The sequence below is a fragment of the Petromyzon marinus genome, chromosome 66, assembly GCF_048934315.1.
Source record: "Petromyzon marinus isolate PM22_M1 ecotype Great Lakes invasive population chromosome 66, UKy_Petmar_22M1.pri1.0, whole genome shotgun sequence".
Taxonomy (NCBI): Eukaryota; Metazoa; Chordata; class Hyperoartia; order Petromyzontiformes; family Petromyzontidae; genus Petromyzon; species Petromyzon marinus.
The window spans coordinates 3,762,932-3,788,775 of NC_133732.1; the positions used below are offsets into that span (position 1 = coordinate 3,762,932).

At 49.7% G+C, this 25,844-nt stretch overlaps 1 protein-coding gene across 5 annotated transcripts; it reads left to right on the plus strand.

The window, feature by feature from the left end:
• The first annotated feature begins 2,340 nt into the window (after positions 1-2,340).
• Positions 2,341-25,332, plus strand: LOC116957892 (uncharacterized). Of its 5 annotated transcripts, none has more exons than XM_032980333.2 (5): positions 2,341-2,472; positions 3,050-3,103; positions 6,601-6,678; positions 17,603-17,782; positions 21,547-25,332. In XM_032980333.2, the coding sequence occupies exons 2-5, from the start codon at positions 3,058-3,060 to the stop codon at positions 22,776-22,778; spliced, it is 1,536 nt and encodes a 511-aa protein (XP_032836224.1). In that variant the 5' UTR covers positions 2,341-2,472; positions 3,050-3,057; the 3' UTR covers positions 22,779-25,332. The 5 variants fall into 5 exon arrangements, with proteins under 5 accessions (XP_032836224.1, XP_032836225.1, XP_032836223.1 ...); XM_032980334.2 differs by having other exon boundaries at positions 6,604-6,678; XM_032980332.2 differs by having other exon boundaries at positions 2,345-2,472; positions 2,987-3,103.
• The last annotated feature ends 512 nt before the right edge of the window (positions 25,333-25,844 follow it).

The following is a 25,844-nucleotide window of genomic DNA, read 5'->3' on the forward strand; positions in this document are numbered from 1 at the left end:
AAACACACCACCCCATGCCCCCACCACCACCAAGAGGGAGTCACCCACACTTTACACCACCAAGAGGAGTGAGTCACCCACACTTTACCCTACCACCACCACCAAGAGGAGGGAGTCACCCACACTTTACCCCACCACCAAGAGGAGGGAGTCACCCACACTTTACCCCACCACCATCATCACGTGGCTGTGATTGCGATTCGCGTCTTGGCCGGCTTCTTGCCGCTCTCTTGTGAGAAGCGAGTCCAGTGCAGAGACACACACAGAGACACAGACACACAGAGAGACACAGAGACAGAGAGACACAGATACAGAGACATAGAGACAGAGAGACACAGAGACACACAGAGACACAGAGAGACACAGAGACACAGACACACACAGAGAGACAGATACACACAGATACACACAGAGAGACACAGAGACATAGAGACACAGAGAGACACAGAGAGACACAGAGACACAGAGACACAGAGACAGAGAGACACAGAGACACAGAGACAGAGAGACACAGATACACACAGAGACACACAGAGACACAGATACACACAGAGAGACACAGATACAGAGACATACAGAGACACACACAGAGACACAGATACACAGAGACACACACAGAGACACAGATACACAGAGACACACACAGAGACACAGAGGCACACAGAGAGACACAGAGACACAGAGACACACAGACACACAGAGACACACAGACACACAGAGACACAGATACAGAGACATACAGAGACACACACAGAGACACAGATACAGAGAGACACAGATACAGAGACACATACAGAGACACACAGAGACACATACAGAGAGACACACAGAGACAGAGAGACACACAGAGAGACACACAGAGAGACACAGAGAGACAGAGACGCACACAGAGACACACAGAGACAGAGAGACACATACAGAGACAGAGAGACACACAGAGACACACAGAGACACATACAGAGACAGAGAGACACAGAGACACACACAGAGACACAGAGACACACACAGAGACACAGAGAAACATACAGAGACAGAGAGACACATACAGAGACAGAGAGACACACACACAGAGACACATAGAGAGACACAGAGACACACACAGAGACACATACAGAGACAGAGAGACACATACAGAGACAGAGAGACACACACAGAGACACATAGAGAGACACAGAGACACATACAGAGACAGAGAGACACATACAGAGACAGAGACACACACAGAGACACACAGAGACACATACAGAGAGACACAGAGACATACAGAGACACACAGAGACACACACAGAGACATACAGAGAGACACACACACAGACACACAGAGACAGAGACACAGAGACACATACAGAGACACACAGAGACAGAGAGACACACACAGAGACAGAGACACACACAGAGACACACACAGACAGAGAGACACACACAGAGACACATACAGAGACAGAGACACAGGGAGACACACAGAGAGAGACAAAGAGACAGAGACACACAGAGACAGAGAGAGACACAGAGACACAAAGAGACAGAGAGACACACAGAGACACATACAGAGACAGAGAGACACACACACAGAGGCACAGAGACACATACAGAGACAGAGAGACACACACAGATACACACACACAGAGAGACACACAGAGACAGAGGGACACAGAGACACATACAGAGACACACACAGAGACACATACAGAGACAGAGAGATACAGAGACACACAGAGACTCACACAGAGACACATACAGAGACAGAGAGATACAGAGACACACAGAGACAGAGAGACACAGAGACACATACAGAGACACACACAGAGACACATACAGAGATATACAGAAAGACACAGAGAGACACACACAGAGAGACAGAGACACACAGAGAGACACACAGAGACAGAGAGAGACAGAGACACACACAGAGACAGAGAGACACAGAGACACATACAGAGACACACAGAGAGACACAGAGACAGAAAGATACAGAGACACAGAGAGACACACACAAAGACAGAAAGATACAGAGAGACACAGAGACACACACAGAGACACATACAGAGAGACAGAGATACACACAGACACACACAGACACAGAGACTCACAGAGAGAGACACAGAGACACACAGAGAGACACACACAGAGAGACACAGAGACAGAGAAACACAGACACAGAGACACAGACACACGCAGAGAGATACAGAGACACAGAGAAAGAGAGACACACAGAGACACAGAGAGAGATAGAGACACACAGAGACAGAGAGAGACACACAGAGACAGAGAGACACAGAGACAGAGAGAGACACAGAGACACACAGACAGAGAGACACACAGAGACACAGAGAGAGACAGAGACACACACAGAGAGAGACACACAGAGACAGAGAGAGACACAGAGACACACTGCTAGAGACAGACACACAGAGAGAGACACAGAGACACACTGCTAGAGACAGAGACAGGGAGTGAGACACAGACACGAAGGTAAGAGACAAGGACACCAGAGTGAGACACGGAGACAGTTGTCTCTGTGTGTGTCTCTATCCCTGTCTCTCTCCGTTTGTATCTGTGTGTGTCTCTGTCTCTGTTTGTGTCTCTGTGTCTCTGTGTGTGTCTCTATCCCTGTCTCTCTCCGTTTGTGTCTCTGTATCTCTCTGTGTGTCTCTATCCCTGTCTCTGTCTCCGTTTGTGTCTCTGTGTGTGTCTCTCTGTGTATCTGTGTGTCTCTGTGTGAGTCTCTGTCTCTGTGTTTGTCTCTGTGTGCGTCTCTGTGTCTCTGTGTGTGTTTCTGTGTCTCTCTTTCTCCGTGTGTCTCTCTGTCTCTGTGTGTCTCTGTGTCTCTGTGCGTGTCTGTGTGTCTCTCTGTGTGTCTCTGTGTCTGCGTGTGTCTGTCTTTGTGTCTCTGTGTGTTTCTGTGTCTCTGTGTGTCTCTGTCTGTGTCCCTGTATGTGTCTCTGTGTCTCTCTCTGTCTGTGTCTCTCCGTGTGTGCATTCAAAGTGCACTTGCCCCCAGAGTCTGGTGAAGGCTACACAGGGGACCTTTGTCTTTGTGCGAGTCCAGCCGGAGACATGACGGAAGAGACACTCAGAGCCGTGGTGAAGATTGAAGCAGAACGTGAGGCTCACAGACTCACACAGAGACCCACAGACTCACACAGAGACCCACAGACTCACACAGAGACAGAGAGACCCACAGACCCACAGACTCACACAGAGACCCACAGACTCACACAGAGACACACAGACTCACACACACTCACACAGAGACCCATAGACTCACACAGAGACCCACAGACTCACACAGAGACTCACAGACTCACACAGAGACCCACAGACTCACACAGAGACCCACAGACTCACACAGAGACCCACAGACTCACACAGAGACACACAGACTCACACAGAGAGCCACAGACTCACACAGAGACACACAGACTCACACACACTCACACAGAGACCCACAGATTCACACAGACTCACACAGAGACCCACAGACTCACACAGACTCACACAGAGACCCACAGACTCACACAGACTCACACAGAGACACACAGACTCACACACACTCACACAGAGACCCACAGAGACACACAGACTCACACAGAGACACACAGACTCACATAGAAACACACAGACTCACACAGAGACCCACAGACTCACACAGAGACCCACAGACCCACACAGAGACCCACAGACTCACACAGAGACCCACAGACTCACACAGAGACCCACAGACTCACACAGAGACCCACAGACTCACACAGAGACCCACAGACTCACACAGAGACCCACAGACTCACACAGAGACCCACAGACTCACACAGAGACACCCAGACTCACACAGAGATACACAGACTCACACAGAGACCCACAGACTCACACAGAGACCCACAGACTCGCACAGAGACCCACAGACTCGCACAGAGACCCACAGACTCGCACAGAGACCCACAGACTCACACAGAGACCCACAGACTCACACAGAGACCACAGACTCACACAGAGACCCACAGACTCACACAGAGACACACAGACTCACACAGAGACACACAGAATCACACAGAGACCCACAGACTCACACAGACACCTACAGACTCACAAAGAGACACACAGACTCACACAGAGACCCACAGACTCACACAGAGACCCACAGACTCACACAGAGACCCACAGACTCACACAGAGACCCACAGACTCACACAGAGACCCACAGACTCACAGAGACCCACAGACTCACACAGAGACCCACAGACTCACACAGAGACCCACAGACTCACACAGAGACCACAGACTCACACAGAGACCCACAGACTCACACAGAGACCCACAGACTCACACAGAGACCCACAGACTCACACAGAGACACACAGACTCACACAGAGACACACAGACTCACACAGAGACACACAGACTCACACAGAGACCCACAGACTCACACAGAGACCCACAGACTCACACAGAGACACACAGACTCACACAGAGACCCACAGACTCACACAGACTCACACAGACCCACAGACTCACACAGAGACCCACAGACTCACACAGAGACCCATAGACTCACACAGAGACCCATAGACTCACACAGAGATTCACAGACTCACGCAGAGACCCAAAGATTCACACAGAGACCCACAGGGTAAAGTGTGGGTGACTCCCACTTCTTGGTAGTGGTGGTGGGGTAAAGTGCCAAACAACAGGGAGTGGCGGATGTGGGCCCATGTCCTTGACACCAGGACCTACCGTGGAGCTGATCTGCCCTTTGACCATCGACTAGTCATCTGTAAGATGCGCCTGCCATTCTTCCACTCCGGTGGTGGGTGTACACCTTGTAGGCCATTCCAACCTAAAGTGGCCTGGTCTCAGTTATCTGATGAAAGTTGCAAGCGAGAATTTCATCATCGCTTGCGGCTGGGATTGGCATTGTCCCCAACTCCTCCTGATGTCGAGGGTAAATGGGCGAGGTTTAGGACTGTGGCTCAAGTCGCTGCAATGGCTGCTTTGGTTACACGGTCCAGACCTCCCCAGAGACCCTGGCTGACAGAGGAGGTGTTCAGGCTGGCTGAGTAAAAGCGACAGGCCCACTCTCATTGTGTACAGCATCCCACGTCAGAGAATGAGGAGGCTTACCGCAGCCTTCGCTCGGAGGTGAGGAGAGCCGTGAGGTGCTGCAAGGATGGGTGGTGGTCACGGGATGCTGACTAGATCGAGTCTGCCTTAATGGCCCGCGATCACAAATCGCTCTTTAATTCTATAACGAAAAGTTACCTGCAGCGCTACACCTATTACCATCATTAGGGGAAAGAACGGTGATCCAATCTCCGACCCCCAGGAACAGGTTTGCAGATTTTCTGAGCATTTCTGTGAGCTCCTGGGGGAGGGGAAATCCCTCAGCCTGGAAAACATCATGGGACAAAGTGGGGATGACCCTGCTGAGGCTGCGGTGCCTCAAATATTGGAAAAAGTCACCCCCTGTGAGTGACTGGCTGAGGTGCCATCTGTTGAGAAAGTACTGAAGGCGACCCAGTGCCTGAGACCAGGAAAGGCACCGGGCAGAGATGATCTCCCAAGCGAAATGCTGAGGGAGGGTGGCGTTTGTGCATGACATCATAACAACAGTCTGGACCACTGGACGGGTTCTGCAGGATCTAAGGATGCCCTGGTGGTCCCCCTCTTTCAGAAGGGGGACCGCACAGACTGTAACAACTACAGGGGCATCTCACTCCTCAGTGTGCCAGGAAAGGTCCTGGCAAGGATTATTCAACATCGCCTTGCCAGGCACGCTGAGGAGAGGCTTGCGGAGCCCCAGGAAAGGGCGGTCCTGCACGGATGCCATATTTTCTGTCCGTCTATTCCAGTGGAGGTGTAGGGAATTCCAACAAGAATTACATCTCTGCTTTATTGACCTGGTCAAGGCCTATGATACCTCTGTGGAGGAGGCTCGTGAAGGACGCTGCTGGGCAGTTGGAGGCAGTCGCCCTCCAACAACAACGGAGGGCGGAGGAGCGACGCTCACAACAACGAGCGGAGCGTCGGGTGGCTAAAGCACAGCAAGTTGGCACAGTAGGGGGCACAGGTGGTGCACCAGCCAGTCGTCTCAGTCAGTCGACCCGTGGCACCTGGGTCTGCCCCGTGACCTCCTCCCAGCGGGCGTTTGCACTTCACGTGGCCTCAATGTGCACATGTCCTGGCACAAGCGTTGTGGTGACGTCACTGCCAATTAGTGGCGAATAGCGGTTGTTGTTGTTTGGGTAAAGTGTGGGTGACTCCCACCTCTTGGTGGTGGTGGTGGGGTAAAGTGTGGGTGACTCCCTCTTGGTGGTGGTGGTGGTGGGGTAAAGTGTGGGTGACTCCCTCCTCTTGGTGGTGGTGGTGGGGTAAAGTGTGGGTGACTCCCTCCTCTTTGTGGTGGTGGGGTAAAGTGTGGGTGACTCCCTCCTCTTGGTGGTGGTGGTGGGGTAAAGTGTGGGTGACTCCCTCCCTTTCGTGGTGGTGGTGGTTGTGGAGTTGCATCTGAGTTGCGTCTGAATTGCTGTGTCTGAGTTGCCGTGTCTGAGTTGCCGCGTCTGAGTTGCGTCTGAGTTGCGTCTGCGTGCCGCTGTCGTTGCCAAGGAGACGTCAGCGTGGGTCCTGTCCGGGAGACATCGCGGCCGCTGAGGGTGAAGGCCGAACAGCAGGAGGGAGGCTCCGGTGAGGTCCCACAGACTCACACAGAGACCCATAGACTCACACAGAGACCCATAGACTCACACAGAGACCCATAGACTCACAGAGACACATAGACTCACACAGAGACACATAGACTCACACAGAGACCCATAGACTCACAGAGACCCATAGACTCCCACAGAGACCCATAGACTCACCACACAGAGACCCATAGACTCACACAGACCCATAAACTCACACAGAGACCCACAGACTCACACAGAGACCCATAGACTCACACACAGAGACCCATAGACTCACACAGAGGCCCATAGACTCACACAGAGACCCATAGACTCACACAGAGACCCATAGACTCACACATACCGATAGACTCACACAGAGAGACCCCTTGGACTCACACAGAGACCCATAGACTCACACAGAGCCCCACAGACTCACACAGAGACTCATAGACTCACACAGAGACCCATAGACTCACACAGAGACCCATAGACTCACACAGAGACCCATAGACTCACACAGAGAGACCCGTAGACTCACACAGAGACCCGTAGACTCACACAGAGACCCATAGACTCACACAGAGACACACAGACTCACACAGAGACCCATAGACTCACCACACAGAGACCCATAGACTCACACAGAGACCCATAGACTCACACAGAGACCCATAGACTCACACAGCGACCCACAGACTCACACAGAGACCCACAGACTCACACAGAGACCCATAGACTCACACAGAGACCCATAGACTCACACAGAGACCCATAGACTCACACAGAGACCCATAGACTCACAGAGGCCCATAGACTCACACAGAGACCCATAGACTCACCACACAGAGACCCATAGATTCACACAGACCCATAAACTCACACAGAGACCCACAGACTCACACAGAGACTCATAGACTCACACAGAGACCCATAGACTCACACAGAGACCCACAGACTCACACAGAGACCCACAGACTCACACAGAGACCCATAGACTCACACAGAGACCCATAGACTCACACAGAGACCCATAGACTCACAGAGGCCCATAGACTCACACAGAGACCCATAGACTCACACAGAGACCCATAGACTCACAGAGGCCCATAGACTCACACAGAGACCCATAGACTCACCACACAGAGACCCATAGATTCACACAGACCCATAAACTCACACAGAGACCCACAGACTCACACAGAGACCCATAGACTCACACACAGAGACCCATAGACTCACACAGAGACTCATAGACTCACACAGAGACCCACAGACTCACACAGAGACCCATAGACTCACACAGAGACCCACAGACTCACACAGAGACTCATAGACTCACACAGAGACCCATAGACTCACACAGAGACCCATAGACTCACAGAGAGACCCATAGACTCACACAGAGACCCATAGACTCACACAGAGACCCATAGACTCACAGAGACCCATAGACTCACACAGAGGCCCATAGACTCACCACACAGAGACCCATAGATTCAGTTTAACACGTAGGCTTTCGCGACCAATATTATTCATAATAAAGGTTTTTGGGTTAGATCGCGTTTATTTATAAATGTGTCGTAACCCTCCACCACCCGACACGGCCAATCAGCAAAAAAAGTGTCACGTTGACAAAAGACAAATAATTCACTACTTTAGCCGACCGGTGTGTTGAAGAGTGAATCCACATTTACAGTTTGAGTACGACGTTTCGCTGGTAAATACATCCAGCATCATCGGGCAATTCGCCAGAATGGTAAAGCCCTCGCTTGCTCCCGGTTTTATATAGAGCAGCAGGGTGCCGTCATCACTTAACTCATATCAGGTGCAGTGATTAGAGGCGGAGGGGGGGGGGTATTGTAATTATATAATCGATTAGTAATCAGTCATTGGTTATGATTAGTAATGAGTTGTAGATTAGTAATTATTTAAATCAAAATGTAACGTGTATTATTAAATAATACACATTACATTTTAAAGAATTACTAATCTACAACTCATTACTAATCATAAGCAATGACTGATTACTAATCGATTATATAATTACAATACCCCCCCTCCGCCTCTAATCACTGCACCTGATATGAGTTAAGTGATGACGTCACCCTGCTGCTCTATATAAAACCGGGAGCAAGCGAGGGCTTTACCATTCTGGCGAATTGCCCGATGATGCTGGATGTATTTACCAGCGAAATGTCGTACTCAAACTGTAAATGTGGATTCACTCTTCAACACACCGGTGGGCTAAAGTAGTGAATTATTTGTCTTTTGTCAACGTGACACTTTTTTTGCTGATTGGCCGTGTCGGGTGGTGGAGGGTTACGACACATTTATAAATAAACACGATCTAACCCAAAAACCTTTATTATGAATAATATTGGTCGCGAAAGCCTACGTGTTAAACTGACTAACCTCTATGGGGAGGATACTTTTCTTATAACCAGAAAATTGGAGAAGCTTCGCATTAAGCGGATGAAATTGATATCTTCACTGGCGTTCCTCAAAAGGTGCAGAGATTCAAAGGTAATACCAAACGCAGTTAAAATAACACGTCACATAAAGTCTTCTAAAGCTAACCAAATACTACACAAAGCTAGCAAATTATTATTAATAGAGAGAATACAGCACAATAGGAGTGAATTATCTTACATTTCGGAATCGCTAAAGCAGTTACACTTAGATATAAGCAATAGTGTATCTATGCATTATTGGAATATAATCGATAACATAACACAACAATCGGCTGATAATGTGTTTAAATTAACAAAAACTAACCAAATTAATAAATTTTCTAGACTACATAATAAACAAATCCCTACTGAAAACCAAAAATTTAAAAACAAAACTGTACTGAAATTGACTAACACTGTATTAACCGGTGACATGGTCTCTATCCTTTCTAAAGGCCTTAACTTTGCCGTTACCCCACGCACAATTCCAGTGGATGAGATAATTGCTGAGGTAGAATCAGCAGTTAGACTCCTTCCACATAATGAGGCAGAGATGACTAGACATGAGGTTGCTAAAATAATTGAGAATAGCAAAGTTCCAAAAGTAAATATTAGCTCTAACGAGGCAAAAGCCTTAAGAGAGCTGCGTGTAAACAAGGATATCCAAATCCTAGCAGCTGATAAAGGCCGCACTACTGTAGTGATGTCACGAGCCGATTATGATAATAAAATTAGAAATTTACTAGAGGAAAGTACCTACATTAAAATTAAACGAGATCCAACTAATACTTTAGAATGTAAGCCCACTGCAATAATTGCAAATTCATTAATCCCTAAAAATGAGCAATACCTAATTAAGCCAAGGGCCTCAAAACCACCTAGACTCTATGGGCTACCAAAGATTCATAAAATCGGCATCCCATTACGACCCATAGTCAGTACAATTGGCTCTGCCACATATCAATTAGCAAAATATATAACCAAACAAATACAGCCCTACATCGGTAAGACATCTTCATTCATAAAAAATTCAGAACATCTTGTGAATGTGATTAAAGATATTAAACTTACTCCTGATGATATTCTGGTAAGTTTTGATGTGATTTCTCTATTCACTAAGGTTCCAGTGGACGAATCGCTTAAATTACTTGATACACTAGTAAAGAATACCGGTTTACCAAAAGATATTCCGAAACTTGCTGGCCATTGTTTAAATAACACTTACTTCTTATGGAGAGGGGATTTCTTGAAACAAAAGGAAGGAGCAGCAATGGGTTCTCCTTTATCCCCTGCTATAGCAAATTTGTACATGGAAATCTTTGAAATAAGAGCACTTGCCTCGAGCACATTAAAACCATCCTTTTGGTTTAGATATGTGGATGACACTTTGGTTGTCTGGCCACATGGTAAAGATACACTTAATGATTTTCTAAATCATCTCAATGCACAAAATCCGGCCATCCAGTTCACCATGGAAATGGAGGTGAATAACACACTCCCATTCCTAGATATTTTGCTTGGACATGGCCTGAACGGTAAAATAACACACAGCGTTTATAGAAAGCAAACGCACACTGATGCCTATCTGAATGCAGAATCACATCATCATCCAGCTCAGAAATCCTCTCTTATCAAGACGCTCATACATCGGGCTAAAACAGTGTCAGATGGTGAGAGTCTAGTGAGAGAGATTAAACACGTTAAAGACGCACTACGACAGAATGGCTACAATAATGCTCAAATTAACAGAGCACTGAATGCCAAATCACGATCGCAAAGCAATACTGCTGAAAGCGACCAGATTGTTAAAACAATAAAAATTCCATATATCTCAGGAGTAACTGACAAATTAGCCCGTGTTTTGCAAAAGCAAAACATTACAGTAAGATTTGGTACAGTACACAAAATTCAAAAACTAGTATCTTGCACTAAAGACGCATTACCTAAACTATCAACAGACGGTGTATATCGGATTCATTGTTCATGTGGCAGCTGCTACATTGGGCAGACGGGACGTAACATCAGCGTAAGACTAAAAGAACATCAGAGAAATATTAAATTATTTCAAACACAACTGTCGGCAGTGGCAGAACATGCTTGTCAACAAGGACACTGAATTAATTTTGACAATGTTGCAGTGGTGTGTAAAACTAATTATTACTGGCAAAGACTAATTAGAGAATCCATTGAAATTGAGAGGAACAAGAATAACTTTAATCGCTCTGACAGCTACAGGCTTAGTGCGGCCTGGAAGCGTATTATTAAATAATACACATTACATTTTGATTTAAAGAATTACTAATCTACAACTCATTACTAATCATAAGCAATGACTGATTACTAATCGATTATATAATTACAATACCCCACCCTCCGCCTCTAATCACTGCACCTGATATGAGTTAAGTGATGACGTCACCCTGCTGCTCTATATAAAACCGGGAGTAAGCGAGGGCTTTACCATTCTGGCGAATTGCCCGATGATGCTGGATGTATTTACCAGCGAAACGTCGTACTCAAACTGTAAATGTGGATTCACTCTTCAACACACCGGTGGGCTAAAGTAGTGAATTATTTGTCTTTTGTCAACGTGACACTTTTTTGCTGATTGGCCGTGTCGGGTGGTGGAGGGTTACGACACATTTATAAATAAACGCGATCTAATCCAAAAACCTTCATTATGGACCCATAGATTCACACAGACCCATAAACTCACACAGAGACCCACAGACTCACACAGAGACCCATAGACTAACACACAGAGACCCATAGACTCACACAGAGACCCACAGACTCACACAGAGACCCATAGACTCACACACAGAGACCCATAGACTCACACAGAGACTCATAGACTCACACAGAGACTCATAGACTCACACAGAGACCCACAGACTCACACAGAGACCCATAGACTCACACAGAGACCCATAGACTCACACAGAGACCCATAGACTCACACAGAGACCCATAGACTCACACAGAGACCCATAGACTCACTCAGAGAGACCCATAGACTCACACAGAGACCCATAGACTCACACAGAGACCCATAGACTCACACAGAGACTCATAGACTCACACAGAGACCCACAGACTCACACAGAGACCCATAGACTCACACAGAGACCCATAGACTCACACAGAGACCCATAGACTCACACAGAGACCCATAGACTCACACAGAGACCCATAGACTCACTCAGAGAGACCCATAGACTCACACAGAGACCCATAGACTCACACAGAGACCCATAGACTCACACAGAGACCCACAGACTCACACAGAGACCCATAGACTCACACAGAGACCCATAGACTCACACAGAGACCCATAGACTCACACAGAGACCCATAGACTCACACAGAGACCCACAGACTCACACAGAGACCCATAGACTCACACAGAGACCCATAGACTCACACAGAGACCCACAGACTCACACAGAGACCCACAGACTCACACAGAGACCCATAGACTCACACAGAGACTCATAGACTCACACAGAGAGATCCATAGACTCACACAGAGAGACCCATAGACTCACACAGAGACACATAGACTCACACAGAGACTCATAGACTCACACAGAGATCCACAGACTCACACAGAGATCCATAGACTCACACAGAGGCCCATAGACTCACACAGAGAGACCCATAGACTCACACAGAGACCCATAGACTCACACAGAGACCCATAGACTCACACAGAGACCCACAGACTCACACAGAGACCCATAGACTCACACAGAGACCCATAGACTCACACAGAGACCCATAGACTCACACAGAGACCCACAGACTCACACAGAGACCCATAGACTCACACAGAGATCCATAGACTCACACAGAGACTCATAGACTCACACAGAGAGATCCATAGACTCACACAGAGAGACCCATAGACTCACACAGAGACACATAGACTCACACAGAGACTCATAGACTCACACAGAGATCCACAGACTCACACAGAGATCCATAGACTCACACAGAGGCCCATAGACTCACACAGAGAGACCCATAGACTCACACAGAGACCCACAGACTCACACAGAGACCCACAGACTCACACAGAGACCCACAGACTCACACAGAGAACCATAGACTCACACACAGAGACCCATAGACTCACAGAGTCTCATAGACTCACACAGAGACCCATAGACTCACACAGAGAGACCCATAGACACACACAGACCCATTAACTCACACACAGACCCATAGACTCACACAGAGACCCATAGACTCACACAGAGACCCATAGACTCACACAGAGACCCATAGACTCACACAGAGAGGCCCATAGACTCACACAGAGAGACCCATAGACTCACACAGAGACCCATAGACTCACACAGAGACCCATAGACTCACACAGAGAGACCCATAGACTCACACAGAGACCCATAGACTCACACAGAGATCCATAGACTCACACAGAGAGACCCATAGACTCACACAGAGACCCATAGACTCACACAGAGACCCATAGACTCACACAGAGATCCATAGACTCACACAGAGACCCATAGACTCACACAGAGACAATTGGCTCTGCCACATATCAATTAGCAAAATATATAACCAAACAAATACAGCCCTACATCGGTAAGACATCTTCATTCATAAAAAATTCAGAACATCTTGTGAATGTGATTAAAGATATTAAACTTACTCCTGATGATATTCTGGTAAGTTTTGATGTGATTTCTCTATTCACTAAGGTTCCAGTGGACGAATCGCTTAAATTACTTGATACACTAGTAAAGAATACCGGTTTACCAAAAGATATTCCGAAACTTGCTGGCCATTGTTTAAATAACACTTACTTCTTATGGAGAGGGGATTTCTTTAAACAAAAGGAAGGAGCAGCAATGGGTTCTCCTTTATCCCCTGCTATAGCAAATTTGTACATGGAAATCTTTGAAATAAGAGCACTTGCCTCGAGCACATTAAAACCATCCTTTTGGTTTAGATATGTGGATGACACTTTGGTTGTCTGGCCACATGGTAAAGATACACTTAATGATTTTCTAAATCATCTCAATGCACAAAACCCGGCCATCCAGTTCACCATGGAAATGGAGGTGAATAACACACTCCCATTCCTAGATATTTTGCTTGGACATGGCCTGAACGGTAAAATAACACACAGCGTTTATAGAAAGCAAACGCACACTGATGCCTATCTGAATGCAGAATCACATCATCATCCAGCTCAGAAATCCTCTCTTATCAAGACGCTCATACATCGGGCTAAAACAGTGTCAGATGGTGAGAGTCTAGTGAGAGAGATTAAACACGTTAAAGACGCACTACGACAGAATGGCTACAATAATGCTCAAATTAACAGAGCACTGAATGCCAAATCACGATCGCAAAGCAATACTGCTGAAAGCGACCAGATTGTTAAAACAATAAAAATTCCATATATCTCAGGAGTAACTGACAAATTAGCCCGTGTTTTGCAAAAGCAAAACATTACAGTAAGATTTGGTACAGTACACAAAATTCAAAAACTAGTATCTTGCACTAAAGACGCATTACCTAAACTATCAACAGAAGGTGTATATCGGATTCATTGTTCATGTGGCAGCTGCTACAATGGGCAGACGGGACGTAACATCAGCGTAAGACTAAAAGAACATCAGAGAAATATTAAATTATCTCAAACACAACTGTCGGCAGTGGCAGAACATGCTTGTCAACAAGGACACTCAATTAATTTTGACAATGTTGCAGTGGTGTGTAAAACTAATTATTACTGGCAAAGACTAATTAGAGAATCCATTGAAATTGAGAGGAACAAGAATAACTTTAATCGCTCTGACAGCTACAGGCTTAGTGCGGCCTGGAAGCGTATTATTAAATAATACACATTACATTTTGATTTAAAGAATTACTAATCTACAACTCATTACTAATCATAAGCAATGACTGATTACTAATCGATTATATAATTACAATACCCCACCCTCCGCCTCTAATCACTGCACCTGATATGAGTTAAGTGATGACGTCACCCTGCTGCTCTATATAAAACCGGGAGTAAGCGAGGGCTTTACCATTCTGGCGAATTGCCCGATGATGCTGGATGTATTTACCAGCGAAACGTCGTACTCAAACTGTAAATGTGGATTCACTCTTCAACACACCGGTAGGCTAAAGTAGTGAATTATTTGTCTTTTGTCAACGTGACACTTTTTTGCTGATTGGCCGTGTCGGGTGGTGGAGGGTTACGACACATTTATAAATAAACGCGATCTAATCCAAAAACCTTCATTATGGACCCATAGATTCACACAGACCCATAAACTCACACAGAGACCCACAGACTCACACAGAGACCCATAGACTCACACACAGAGACCCATAGACTCACACAGAGTCCCACAGACTCACACAGAGACCCATAGACTCACACACAGAGACCCATAGACTCACACAGAGACTCATAGACTCACACAGAGACCCACAGACTCACACAGAGACCCATAGACTCACACAGAGACCCATAGACTCACACAGAGACCCATAGACTCACACAGAGACCCATAGACTCACACAGAGACCCATAGACTCACTCAGAGAGACCCATAGACTCACACAGAGACCCATAGACTCACACAGAGACCCATAGACTCACACAGAGACCCACAGACTCACACAGAGACCCATAGACTCACACAGAGACCCATAGACTCACACAGAGACCCATAGACTCACACAGAGACCCATAGACTCACACAGAGACCCACAGACTCACACAGAGACCCATAGACTCACACAGAGACCCATAGACTCACACAGAGACCCACAGACTCACACAGAGACCCACAGACTCACACAGAGACCCATAGACTCACACAGAGACTCATAGACTCACACAGAGAGATCCATAGACTCACACAGAGAGACCCATAGACTCACACAGAGACACATAGACTCACACAGAGACTCATAGACTCACACAGAGATCCACAGACTCACACAGAGATCCATAGACTCACACAGAGGCCCATAGACTCACACAGAGAGACCCATAGACTCACACAGAGACCCATAGACTCACACAGAGACCCATAGACTCACACAGAGACCCATAGACTCACACAGAGACCCATAGACTCACACAGAGACCCATAGACTCACACAGAGACCCATAGACTCACACAGAGACCCACAGACTCACACAGAGACCCATAGACTCACACAGAGATCCATAGACTCACACAGAGACTCATAGACTCACACAGAGAGATCCATAGACTCACACAGAGAGACCCATAGACTCACACAGAGACACATAGACTCACACAGAGACTCATAGACTCACACAGAGATCCACAGACTCACACAGAGATCCATAGACTCATACAGAGGCCCATAGACTCACACAGAGAGACCCATAGACTCACACAGAGACCCACAGACTCACACAGAGACCCACAGACTCACACAGAGACCCACAGACTCACACAGAGAACCATAGACTCACACACAGAGACCCATAGACTCACACAGAGTCTCATAGACTCACACAGAGACCCATAGACTCACACAGAGAGACCCATAGACACACACAGACCCATAGACTCACACAGAGACCCATAGACTCACACAGAGACCCATAGACTCACACAGAGACCCATAGACTCACACAGAGAGGCCCATAGACTCACACAGAGAGACCCATAGACTCACACAGAGACCCATAGACTCACACAGAGACCCATAGACTCACACAGAGAGACCCATAGACTCACACAGAGACCCATAGACTCACACAGAGATCCATAGACTCACACAGAGAGACCCATAGACTCACACAGAGACCCATAGACTCACACAGAGATCCATAGACTCACACAGAGACCCATAGACTCACACAGAGACCCATAGACTCACACAGAGACCCATAGACTCACACAGAGACCCATAGACTCACACAAAGACCCATAGACTCACACAGAGACCCATAGACTCACACAGAGAGACCCATAGACTCGCACAGTGACCCATAGACTCACACAGACCCATAAACTCACACAGAGACCCACAGACTCACACAGAGACCCATACCCTCGCACAGAGACCCATAGACTCACACAGAGACCCATAGACTCACACAGAGACCCATAGACTCACACAGAGACACATAGACTCACACAGAGACCCATAGACTCACACAGAGACCCCTAGACACACACAGAGACCCATAGACTCACCACACAGAGACCCATAGACTCACACAGAGACCCACAGACTCACACAGAGACCCATATACTCACCACACAGAGACCCATAGACTCACACAGAGACCCATAGATACACACACAGAGACCCTCCCTCCCTCCCCCCCTCCCCCCTCCTCCCTCCCCCCCTCCCGCCTCCCTCCCCCCTCCCTCCCCCCTCCATCCCCCCCTCCCCCCTCCTCCCTCCCCCCTCCATCCCCTCCATCCCTCCTTCCCTGTTGACCCACAGCTCCGGACGTGAATTTGATCAAAGTGGAGCTGCCCGAGGACAGTGGAGAGCCTTGCGATGGACCGGCGCTCTCTCCGGATCGGAACTTCATCGAGGTCGAGCTATCGGAGCTGTCGGAGCAGGACGAGGAGGAGGATGATGTCGACGATGATGATGATGATGATGTCGACGATGGCGGAGGTGAGAGCCCCATAATGGAGGTCTAATTAAATCAATTTAAATCTCAAATCTTGCAACTTGATTTGAACCTTTCGTGGCTTACAGGAATTACCCTTTGGTCATTTCGGTAAAGTCACGTAGAAAAGGGAAAATAATAATTAAATAATAGAGCACACCGTTTCGATTGCAACACAAGCAACCTCCATCAGGTAAGAATGAATGAGAAAATAAACCCAGTGAACTTAGAATTATAATGCAGCACAACACAGAGAGCTGGCCAACACGGCAGTCAACACCCCACCTGGTCGATTGACGTTCTTCCAAAGATTGCTACATTTGAGAGAGAGTGAGAGAGACAAAACACAGACACGGAGACACACAGACAGACACACAAGCAGAGAGAGACACACAACATAGACACACAGAGACACAACATAGACACACAGAGACACACAACATAGACACACAGAGACACACAACATAGACACACAGAGACACACAACATAGACACAAGCAGAGAGAGACACACAGACAGACACACAAGTTGAGAGAGACACACACGGAGACTCACAGAGAGAGACACAAAACATAGACACAAGCAGAGAGAGACACAGACAGACACACAAGCTGAGAGAGACACACGGAGACACACAGAGAGAGACACTCACAGAGACTCACCGGCGTAGATGTTCCATTAAGGAAGTCCACATTTCACAAGCATAGAGAAGGGATAGCATGACCGTGGCCAAGAAGACCCGAAGCTTCGTGTGGAGTGACAGACCAGGTAGCTTTTACACAGCGTTACGCAACCGATGAAAATATAATGCTGCTTGACTGATTCGGAGCGAGACTTCTGCTTTCAAACTGGAGCTGGTCATAAGCAAACTGCCCAGGTATGGAAACTCTCCACTGTCTCTACAGCTGCCCTGCCAATAGGGAGTTGAGGGGGTGGAGTGTTTGATGATACAAATTCCCAGGCAGGTGCTTAGTTTTGGAGGGGCTGATGGTAAGGCCCCATCTCATAGTAGTACACTCCAGATCAAACAGCAGCGCCTCCAACTCCTCTAAGTAAGGAGCAATCAGCAGATCATCAGCATACCTAACATGGTTGACCAATAGGGAGCCATCCCTTGACCACACCTGGGCATCGAGGAGCCTTCCATTGTATCTGTACCAGATGGAGATTCTTCCGGTACAGCCATAGAAGGCTTCTCAAACTACGTGGTCGAAAAATATGTTAAATAATGTGGGAGCCAGAGGACATCCCTGTCGCACCCCAAGGTGAACAGGAACTCCTGGCCTCGTAGCTTTACCCAGGCCTGCCCATCATCATGAAGGTCCTTAATGATCGTGAGCAGAGAGTCAAGTACTCTGAAAGCACAAATAATAACCCAGAGCCCAGGCCCATTGATGGTATCATAGGCCTTGACCAGGTCAATAAAGCAGAGATGTAGGTCTTGTTGGAATTTCCTACACCTCTGCTGTAGCAGCCAGACAGAAAATATGGCATCTGTGCAGGACCACCCTTTCCTGAAACCACATTGGGGCTCCGCAAGCCTCTCCTCAGCATGCCCGGCAAGGCGATGTTGAATAATCCTTGGCAGAACCTTTCCCGGCACAATGAGGAGTGAGATGCCCCTGTAGTTGTTACAGTCTGTGCGGTTCCCCTTCTTAAAGAGGGGGACCACCAGGGCATCCTTCCAATCCTGCAGAACCCGTCCAGTGGTCCAGACCGTTGTTATGATGTCATGTCGGGCAGTCTGCGCACAAACGCCACCCTCCCTCAGAATTTCGCTTGGGAGATCATCTCTGCCCGGTGCCTTTCCTGGTGTCAGACTCTGGATCGCCTTCCGTACTTCCTCAACAGATGGCACCTCAGCCAGCCACTCACAGGGGGTGACTTCTTCCAATATTTGAGGCACAGCAGCCTCAGCAGGGTTATCCCCCCTTTGCCCCAAGATCTCACAGAAATGGTCAGTAAACATGCAAAGCTGTTCCTGGGGGTCGGAGATTGGATCATCTTTCTTTCCGCTAAGGATGGCAATAGTTGTGGTGCTGCAAGATACTTTTTGGATGGAATTAAAGAGTGATTTGTGATTTCGGGCTACTGAGGCAGACTCCATCTCCTCAGCAACCCGCGACCACAACCATCCTTGCAGCGGCTCACGGCTCTCCGAACCTCCAAGTGAAGACTGCGGTAAGCCTCCTTATTCTCTGACATGGGATGCTGTAGACGATGAGAGTGGGCCTGTCGCGTTTTTCTCAGCCAGCTTGAACACCTCTTTTGTCAGCCAGGGTCTTTGGGGAGTTATGGACCGTGGACCCAAAGCAGCCATTGCAGCTGCATGAGCCACAGTCCTAAACCTCGTCCATTTCCCTTCGGTATTTCGAGGAGTGGGGGACGATGCAAACTCCAGCTGCAAGTGATGATTAATTTCTCGCAGGTGACTTTCATCAGTTAGCTGAGACCAGGCCACCTTGAGTTTGAATGGGGTCCTAGGTGTACACCCACCACCGGAGTGGATGAATGGCAGGCGCATCTTACAGATGACAAGACGATGGTCAGTGGGCAGATCAGCTCCACGGTAGATCCTGGTGTCAAGGACATGGGCCTGCATCTGCTCGCTGTTCTGTCACTATGTAGTCCAGCAGATGTTCTTTCTTGGACCGGGTGTGCATCCATGATGTGTGATTGTGCCGATCTCAGAACAGCGTGTTGGCAATTACAAGCCCATGGGCAGCACAGAAGTCTAGCAGCCTCCTACCGTTGTTATTGAGCTGATCTGGCCCATGCCTTCCAATCACTCCAGACCAGGTGCCAGCATCATGACCAACTCGGGCATTGAAGTCACCCAACAGGATGACTCTATCCTGAGGAGCCATTTTAGCTAGCATCTGACTCATCGGCCTTGCCTGCATCCCTCCACTGATGTTCATTTTCGGTGGAAGCATACGCAACCACCACTCCTCGCCTCCGGTTGATGGGAAGGCGAGCCCACGGTAGCCTGGGGCTTACAGCTTCCCACACCTCACCGCCACGCTCCCACACCCCCTTCATTATTTTGTTCAGAAGAAGAGCCACTCCTTGCTGTTTCACACTCTCCTGCCCCGAGTAGAGGACTGTCCACCCCTCATGGTGACTGGAGCAAGAGGCAGTCCACCAGACCTCCTGATTGCCACAGAGATCCACGCGGTACCAATCCAGCTCCCGACAAAGGAGTGGCAGCCTCTTCTCTGCAGAGAGCGTTCGAGCATTCCACTTGGCCACTTGCAGTGTTTTTTTTTGCCGTATCTGGAGGAGCCCCGAGTGTACGGGTTCAGTCTCCTGGCTCCGCCAAATGGGGTTTGGCTAGGAGAGGTCACAGATGTCTGTCCCCCCCCCTGGGGCCTCCGGCACAAGCTTGGTTCGATTTTTTAAAACGTTTTTTACTCGTAATTGAATTGAAAGTGGAGGGGTTACCCACCCACCATCTTCACCCACCCACCATCTTCACCCACCCACCATCTTCACCCACCCACCATCTTCACCCACCCACCATCTTCACCCACCCACCATCTTCACCCACCTACCATGTCACCCACCCACCCACCATCCCACCCACCCACCCACTCAATCAATAAATAACCCATTCGCTCACTCACAAGTGAGACTCCATCCTGGTCTCTCTCTCTCTCTCTCTGGAGTTCTCACCTGGGGGTAGGTGGGGAGGGTCCCGCAAAATCGACTTGACTCTCACACCGAGGGAGGGGCCCTGTGTTCCTTTCTAACAAAAACGCTGCGACAGACGAAGTCGGTGCGACGGAGCGGCCGCCGTGCGCGGAGTGCGGCGGTGCCGGCGGTGCCGGCGGTGCCGGCGGTGCCGGCGGTGCCGGCGGTGCCGGCGGTGCCGGCGGTGCCGGCGACGTCGCGACCCCGAGAGCCTGCGCGGAGTGCGGCACGGCCCCGCGAGGCGACCGCGGTCACGGCCCCGGCCAACGGCAACAGCGGCCGCGGGCTAAGAAGGAGAAGCAGAAACAGCGGCAGCAGAAGGGGATGAGGACACCCGGCGGGCAGGAGCGGCGTGCACGATCGGCGATGGGGAAGGAGCCGGCACGGGTCGCCGACGACGCGGGACGGCGGCAAGAGAGGAGCGACGGCACCGCCGCCGGCGCTTCGGGGAGGAAGAAACCGAAGCCGGGGGTGACGTGCGCGGAGTGCGGCAAGGACTTCTCGTACCGCTGCCTCCTTCGCAAGCACGCGGCCACGCACACGGGCGAGCGGCCGCACGCCTGCGCCGAGTGCGGCCGCGCGTTCTCGCAGCGCTACAACCTGGAGGCGCACGCCCGCGTCCACACGGGCGAGCGGCCCCACGTGTGCGCCGAGTGCGGCCGGGGCTTCGCGCAGCGCTTCGCCCTGGCCAGGCACGCGCGGGCCCACGCCGGGGAGCGCCCGCACGCCTGCGGCGAGTGCGGCAGGCGCTTCGGGGAGCTCTCGGACCTGCGGGCGCACTCGGCGGCGCACGCCGGCGACAGGCCGCACGCCTGCCCCGAGTGCGGCAGGCGGTTCGCGCGGCGCTCCGTGCTGCGCAAGCACGCCCTCACCCACACGGGCGAGCGGCCGCACGCCTGCGCCGAGTGCGGCCGGGCGTTCGCCCGGCGTTACGCCCTGGAGGCGCACGCGAGGACGCACGCGGGCGGCCGGCCGCACGCCTGCGCCGAGTGCGGCCGGCTCTTCGCGCGGGCGTCCTACCTGAGGAAGCACGCGAGGACGCACGCCGCCGAGCGGCCGCTCGCGCGCGCCGAGCGCGGCGGGGGGCTCGCGCGGAGCTGCGGCCCGGGGGCCGGAGCGAGGCCGCACGCGGGCGAGCGGCCGCACGCCTGCGGCGAGTGCGGCAGGGGGTTCGCGCGGCGCTCGGACTTGAAGAAGCACGCGAGGACGCACTCGGGCGAGAGGCCGCACGTGTGCGCCGAGTGCGGCAGGGGGTTCGCGCGGAGCGACTATCTGAAGAGCCATTCGAGAACTCACCGCCGGCTGTAGAGACGCGATGGCGGGAGCGCCCGTAAGGGATTGGGACGCGGTGGCGGGCGCTTCAGCCGCGAAGCGTTTGGCAAGTTAGCTCGCGAAGTGCCGTGCCTTCTTCATTTTCTTCTGACCCTTCTGCTAATTCCTTTTGTTCTAAGCCTTCTTCTCATGCCAATTCTTCTGCTGCTAATTCTTCTACAACTAATTATTCTTCTAATTCTTCTTCTAATCCTTCTTCTACTACTAGTTCTTCTTCTAATTCTTCTACTAATTCCTATACTAATTATTGTTATAATTCTTCCACTAATTGCTATACTAATTATTCTTATAATTCTTCTACTAATTCCTATACTAATTCTTCTAATTCTTCTACTAATTCCTATACTAATTCCTATACTGTCTTCTAATTCTTTTACTAATTCTTCAACTAATTATTTTTCTAATTTTTCTTCTACTAAATCTTTTAATTCTTATTCTTCTAATTCTTATTCTTCTAATTCCTCTTCTAAGCCGTCTTATTCTAAACCTTATTCTTCTTCTTCTTCGTACGGCTGCTGGAGTAGACGCAGAGCAACGGCCACATTGTCACATTCGGGTGGTCAAGCCAGCGGGTACCCGCGTCGGTGGGAGCAGCGGAGTAGCAGTGCATCGCCGCGATGTCTCCTCCGTGTGCCTCGCGGAGTCTCGGGGCGTTGCGTCGCTACGTGCTTCGTACGGCCTGGCCGAATGCATTCATTGGGCTGTGCCGGGCCTCGGCTACTTCCTCCGTCCTTCGAGGTGCCGCAAATTTTTAGTTTGTGCCGAGACAGACGGCTTGACTCCTCGCAAGGACGCACACGCAGGCACACACACACGCAGGCACGCACGCACACGCGCACACACACGCACACGCAGGCACACACGCACACGCAGGCACACACGCACACACACACGCACACACACGCAGGCATGCACACGCACGCACACGCGCACACACGCACGCAGGCATGCACGCACTCACACGCGCACGTACGCACGCACACACGCAGGCACGCACGCAGGCACGCATGCACACGCACACACGCACACACGCACACACGCAGGCACGCACGCACACACACGCAGGCATGCACGCACACACACGCAGGCATGCACACGCACACACGCACACACGCACGCACGCACACACGCACGCACGCACACGCTTTGGTCCCACGTGCCCCGGAGCGGAACGGGTCCGGGTGTCGTGCGGCGCCAACCTCCCGCACCTCCGATTGGCGCGCTTGGCTACATTATACGGTGCAGAAAGAAGTTCAACGTAACTACATACACACTGCCTGTAGACTCTTTAACACCGCACCATAGACTCAACACTGCCTGTAGACTCAACACTGCACCATAGACGTAACACTGCACCATAGACTCATTGATTGATTGAATCAATCAATCAGATTCCAAACTCTCCACCATGGCCAAGACCAAAGAGCTCTCCAAGGATGTCAGGGACAAGATTGTAGACCTACACAAGGCTGGAATGGGCTACAAGACCATTGCCAAGCAGCTTGGTGAGAAGGTGACAACAGTTGGTGCGTTTATTCGCAAATGGATGAAACACAAAAGAACTGTCAATCTCTCTCGGCCTGGGGCTCCATGCAAGATCTCACCTCGTGGAGTTGCAATGATCATGAGAACGGTGATGAATCGGCCCAGAACTACACAGGAGGATCTTGTCAATGATCTCAAGGCAGTTGGGACCATAGTCACCAAGAAAACAATTGGTAACACACTACGCCATGAAGGACTGAAATCCTGCAGCGCCCACAAGGTCCCCCTGCTCAAGAGAGCACATATACATGCCCGTCTGAAGTTTGCCAATGAACATCTGAATGATTCAGAGGACAACCGGGTGATTGTGTTGTGGTCAGATGAGACCAAAATGGAGCTCTTTGGCATCAACTCAACTCTCCGTGTTTGGAGGAGGAGGAATGCTGCCTATGACCCCAAGAACACCATCCCCACCGTCAAACATGGAGGTGGAAACATTATGCTTTGGGGGTGTTTTTCTGCTAAGGGGACAGGATAACTTCACCGCATCAAAGGGACGATGGACGGGGCCATGTACCATCAAATATTGGGTGAGAACCTCCTTCCCTCAGCCAGGGCATTGAAAATGGGTCGTGGATGGGTATTCCAGCATGACAATGACCCAAAACACACGGCCAAGGCAACAAAGGAGTGGCTCAAGAAGAAGCACATTAAGGTCCTGGAGTGGCCTAGCCAGTCTCCAGACCTTAATCCCATAGAAAATCTGTGGAGGGAGCTGAAGGTTCGAGTTGCCAAACGTCAGCCTCGAAACCTTAATGACTTGGAGAAGATCTGAAAAGAAGAGTGGGACAAAATCCCTCCTGAGATGTGTGCAAACCTGGTGGCGAACTACAAGAAACGTCTGACCTCTGTGATTGCCAACAAGGGTTTTGCCACCAAGTACTAAGTCATGTTTTGCAGAGGGGTCAAATTTATAACATTTTCTGGATTTTGTTGTTGTTATTCTGTCTCTCGCTGTTCAAATAAACCTACCATTAAAATTATAGACTGATCATTTCTTCGTCAGTGGTCAAACGTGCAAAATCAGCAGGGGATCAAATACTTTTTTCCCTCACTGTACAGATACACTCATATACATATGCAGTGTAGCTCTCAGAGACACCGTCTTGTGCAGTTATATGTATATATTATCGTGAATAAAGTCCACCGACTCACTGATAACTTAACGGGTAACCGCGAGTGACTATACACACCTGGGTAACGCTACGCTCCCTGCCTAGTTGGCTGGTTACACAGGAGCGGACGCATAGCAGTCACGGAGACGAGATGTAACGCTCGCCTGGCAAGACCACAAGGTGACAACGACGACAACAGCTCCTCGGCTTCCCCAAAACAGCAGCAGCAGCCCAGAGCGACGACACGTCCTTGAACGCGTAGCAGTCACGGAGACGAGTTGTACCGTATTTTTCCCGCATATAACCTGCGTGGTATACCACTTTTTACAAACAAAACAAGACCCTGCGGGGGTATATGGAGGTGCGGGCTATCCCAAAAATA